At 40.1% G+C, this 5000-nt stretch overlaps 1 protein-coding gene across 1 annotated transcript in view; it reads left to right on the forward strand.

Moving 5' to 3' along the window:
• The window catches only part of LOC308166773 (potassium-transporting ATPase alpha chain 1-like), a gene marked incomplete at both ends in the record, with an annotated part of 32022 nt that extends 27157 nt beyond the window's left edge, over positions 1 to 4865 (forward strand). The window contains 1 exon segment of the mRNA XM_080541099.1: positions 4855 to 4865. Within this exon segment, the coding sequence (XP_080397225.1) occupies positions 4855 to 4865 (11 nt within the window).
• Between the last annotated feature and the right edge of the window lie 135 nt (positions 4866 to 5000).

Genomic DNA, 5000 nt, shown 5'->3' on the forward strand with positions numbered 1-5000 from the left:
CAGAGCTTGTAAACATAGCCATTTGTAAACATAGATGTTTGTAAACAAAGTTGTTTGTTTGTAAACAGCTGTTTGTAAGCATAGCCGTTTGTAAGCATAGCAGTTTGTAAACATAGATGTTTGTAAACATAGCCGTTTGTAAGCATAGCAGTTTGTAAGCATAGCAGTTTGTAAACATAGATGTTTGTAAACAGAGCTGTTTGTAAACAGAGCTGTCTTCTGTATTCTTAACAATAAAGTGTCGTAGAGTCATGAGGTATTGTCCGACTTTACATTTCCTCATGCAAACGTCTGGAGTTCATGTTAATCTGTTCAATTCAAATGTTATTTTAAAGGGATTTATTGGCATCATGGGAAACATTCGTTTACATTGCCAAAGCAAGTGTGAAGATGAAAAAATAAAAAAAACATTATGTAATGTACAACTAGAATAAATACATGATTATACAGAGCTGTGTATGTAGTATACAGGGGGGTATTCCATCTGCGTTGCTAAAGGACAATCCAGGCTTATTCTGATCAATCTCACAATGAAATGGGACAACCCTTCAAGACCCTGATACGTCATCATCAGTAGTGTCATGAAGAAGCATCAACTTTCATCATGATTCATTCACAACTGAGAGGTTTCACACTATCAATCGATCAAACAAGTCATCAAATAAAAAAGAACAATGCTTCACTACCAGACCAGTTCAACCCTGCTCCTACCCTGCCAGTCTTGTTTTGTTACGTTTGTTATAAAATAAAAAAAAGGTCTATAATACATTGAAATGACATCAAACTAACATAATACAATAGTTATCATAATTCTGCATTTCATACAACAGGGGCAATTCAAAGTGCTATACATACAGCATTAAAATAAATACAGAAAAATAAGAATAGAATATTTTTTTTAAAATAGAAATAAAAATGACATGAATAGATACATAGATACACAAATTAAAACATTTAACAACAGAATAAGACATCCAATCCCCTTGGCGCAACAAGGTTCCAATCCCCTAAAACACAATTTAGGTTCCAATGCCTTAATACAAGAAGGTCTTAATCCCTAACTGATTACATTGATATGATTACTGAATAGTGAACATTGGCCGATACAATGAACCAACAATAAAAGTATTTTAACATCGATTCCTTGTGTGTTTTACTGGCCTTTATAGACTGATGAACAGAGTTCAAACATCACACACTTGTAAAGAGCGTGTGTGTGTGTGTGTGTGTGTGTGTGTGTGTGTGTGTGTGTGCAACCTGGTCTCACACGGCAGACGTCAGGATTCGACGTCTGTCGTTCGTATCCAAACGTCGAATTCCGACGTGGGTAGCTCGTTCTGAAAGCGCAGGGGTGCGCCTGTTATGTGCGCCTGTCGGGCTGGCATGGGTGGAATTTAACACTTAATTCCCTGCATTCTGGTCAATTTGTGCACCATACAAATGTAATATTAAACTCCCATATTTATTCTTTAAACAAACAAATCTGGGGGAGTGGTCGGAGTTAACGAGATATTGTTCCAATCCATTACCTGGCCATTACCTGCCTGTGAAAAGTATGAAAAGTTTGCATTGCCTAGCGTGTAGGCCTGTGAGAAATTGAGAGCATATAAATCACTAGATGCCTACAACTACGCAATCTGTGGTCATGTACAGTACATCAAATACCATGACATAGATTCAGACTTTTATGTCTTGAAATCAGAAGTCCTCCCAAGCCAAAGACAAGATAGGTTGTCTTACAATCCGTGCGTTTAATTGCAAACTTCCACATACAAAACCGCCAGTTCACCGAAGCTCTCCTTTCCTCAACGCAACACCCGCCCCCCCCGTGACCTCCACCAATCACAGGAATGCATTGGCACCAGTGGCGGCTGGCCGATAGAGGGCGCTGGGGCGCCGCCCCCACCTTCACTTCCTAGATGCGATTTGTAAACTTTTTTTTTTAAAATAAACATTGTTTATTCACAAAATGCGGCTGATATTCTGTCGGCGCCTATCAGCATTCATTAAAAATCCTCCAATACAATAAACATTTTATCTGTGTGTGTGTAAAATTCACTGTTAAAATACATAGGGGGAGGAGTCGGGGCGACGGCCGAATGCAAGTCTATGGCAGGCCAAATACTTTTGGCTTACACGTGAGCTGTAGCAGCGCTCCAATTGGCTGTCTCCTATTTCTCGGCCGGGGCGCAAACATTGCGCCCCGAGCATGCGCAGATTATAGGCTTACCTAGGCTGCAGCCTAGGGCCACTACCACTAGGGGTAGTAAAAATTAAACAATGCCCTGAATATCCCTGAATATCCGGTTGTTAAGTCTGACGTCGAACGTGACGTTTTGCAATTTCCGGCTCCAAACCAGAAATACAACATTGTGCGCGTGACGCGAGAGAGTTTTTGCCGGGTGAGATGTCTTCAGATAGAAAGTAAGCAAGTTGAAACGTTAGCAAATATAATTGCTGAGTGTTCTGACAGAGAAAGTTGGTTAAAATTGGTCGTTATTATCGTGACTAGAAAGTGTCTAACTGACACTTGACAATGACTATAATTCCATTGTAAATAGTGTCAAAGAACTATCAAGCTAGCTAGTGTCGTATATTTCTACTTAAACACACACACATACCATGGATTTGTATGATAAGGCTTTGTAACAGTTACATTTACATTTATGGCATTTGGCAGACGCCTTGTTCCAAAGCGGAGCCTTTGGGCCTACAGGCATGCTCTCTGAGGGGGTCTTATGACAGACCACATGGTCGAGCACACACACACACACACACACACACACACACACACACTGATCATTAACAGATGTCTCTCCCCTTGTCCAGCTACAAGGCACTGGTAGATATTTGCATAAGAGGGCAGGCATCTAGGTGACTGGGACAAAAAGGGAAGACAGGGGGAGGGAGGCTCTCTTTCACCACCCGAGCCAGAGGAGAACAGATATGTATGTATGTATGTAACTTTGATTAAATCGTCTTAAACTCAATAACTGTTCTTTGATTCATAACCAACAATAATTAACATCATAAGTGGCGAGCTAGCCAGGAGATAAATATAGCTTGATTTACAGTCTTTTGCAAACTCTTCTTGGTGTGTGCAAAAGTTGACTGAATCTCAGATAAGTTATAGTCAAAAGAATCTTGTGTAACGTTAATCTTGTTGGAATAGAAACAAATTTTTCATAATCTTTAAGCTTGGGTTGGTGATAGGGCCGAATTTGGTAATTCGCTTTTTTGTGTAAAATTGTGTTGAGATATTAGTTTGGTAACTAATAGTTGTGATTTGTTTGGATGGTATTACGGAATATCGTGAGTGTGTGTGTAAAATTGTGTTTTGATAAAGTGTAATTGGACTGTGTAGTCTATTTATACATAATTAACATCACTAGCTAGCTCAGAGGTGATGAGATGAGCTAGTCTGCTGCACACATGCCAGCTAAAGAGCTAACTGGAGGCACTTTATTATTTTACTTAAGTTAAATTAGATATACAATCTTTCTTATTCTGCTAGAATTGGGCTTCATTGGTAATACCATAATGGCATATTTACAGTACATGGACAGTGGATTGAAGCATTTGAAATGTCTGTTTTGTATAGTATAGTTGGACATGTTTTTTTTCCAGGTGAGAGAGTAATGTCAAAATGACATTATCTGACTGCATTGCCCACAGCAATCCAAAATTCAATTATAATTATGTTATAAATTGATATGGATCAATTTATACCTCTTATTAGATTATAAATACTCTGTTTGCCTTTTGGTTGACAGCAAAAGGGAGAGAGGAGGATAGAGAGGGAGAGAAGGAGAGAGAGCAGGATGGTGTCGGCACACCAGAGAGAGAGAGCAAGAACCAGGTGAGAAAGTGGACAGGTAGTCAAGACCACATAAGTAAGTAGCCTTGAGAACCGATGGTTCTCGAGCCTAATGGCCCATAGGGAAGGAGCCTATCTCCTGTTTCCGTAGCGTGAGGCGGCTTAATGTACAAGTTAGTACACCCCCTGGACATGACGCTGGTATGTCGCAGGGTCTTACCCCCTGGGGGGGGGGGGTCCATGCCACGGTCCATGCCACCCCCCCAAGGCAACAAACCTAGGGGAAACACTGTTATTCTCATGCTAAAATCGACTGTAAATCCAGATTTTAAAGTTGATATTCTTCCCCGTGGAGCATGCCCCCATAACCTGTGCCCCGCCCAAAATGTTTAGCACCAGCCACCACTGTCATACACTCATTTATTTATCTATATATTTATTGTTAATTTCGACAGACTTGGTCCTCCATAAAAGTTCAGCTACGTGGAGGATGATGTCAAAGTCTCAATCTCAGGTTGTGTACAACTCGTAGTATGTTATCAATTATCTGTAATGTTTCTTATTGGAGAACAAATCAGACTTTGTAAACAAACAAACAGGTGAAAGCAATGATTTTAATGCTGTCAGATGACTACTGCTGTCAGTCTGGAGAGGAGCCAATCAGAGAGGAGATCCTAACCCTGGAGGAGCCAATCAGAGAGGAGATCCTGACCCTGGGGAGGAGCCACTCAGCCCACCCTAGGCCACGCCCCTCACACCTCACCACTGAAACACAATATCATACAGCAGCAATCAGAACGATTCAACCCCCATTGCATATTAGGCTTATTGGCAAAATGTACATTTTATCAGCTGTCTGCAATAAACAAAGTAGACGACAGTAATGTAAAGTAAACAAAGAACAGCTTAAATAGTTAAATAAAACTAATTACCAGGATTTTTATCCAAATTCAAACACGAAATGCTGCTTTTAGGCTGTCCACACCAATACATTTTTTTGATGAACGTGCTTAAGATGTTTATTTCATGTTTCACAGGTGATGTTTGAGAAAGCGTCGTAGACTATTAGTAGTGACGACAAGTAGTGTCTTGATTTTGTCTTGTTAAAAGAAAACTAATAACGCTCTGTTTAGTGAATCTGTGATCACAGGCCAATCCTATTTCTAGAATTATTTTTCACTTT

Source organism: Nansenia antarctica (genome assembly GCF_963989245.1).
Source record: "Nansenia antarctica genome assembly, chromosome: 10".
Classification (NCBI taxonomy): domain Eukaryota; kingdom Metazoa; phylum Chordata; class Actinopteri; order Argentiniformes; family Microstomatidae; genus Nansenia; species Nansenia antarctica.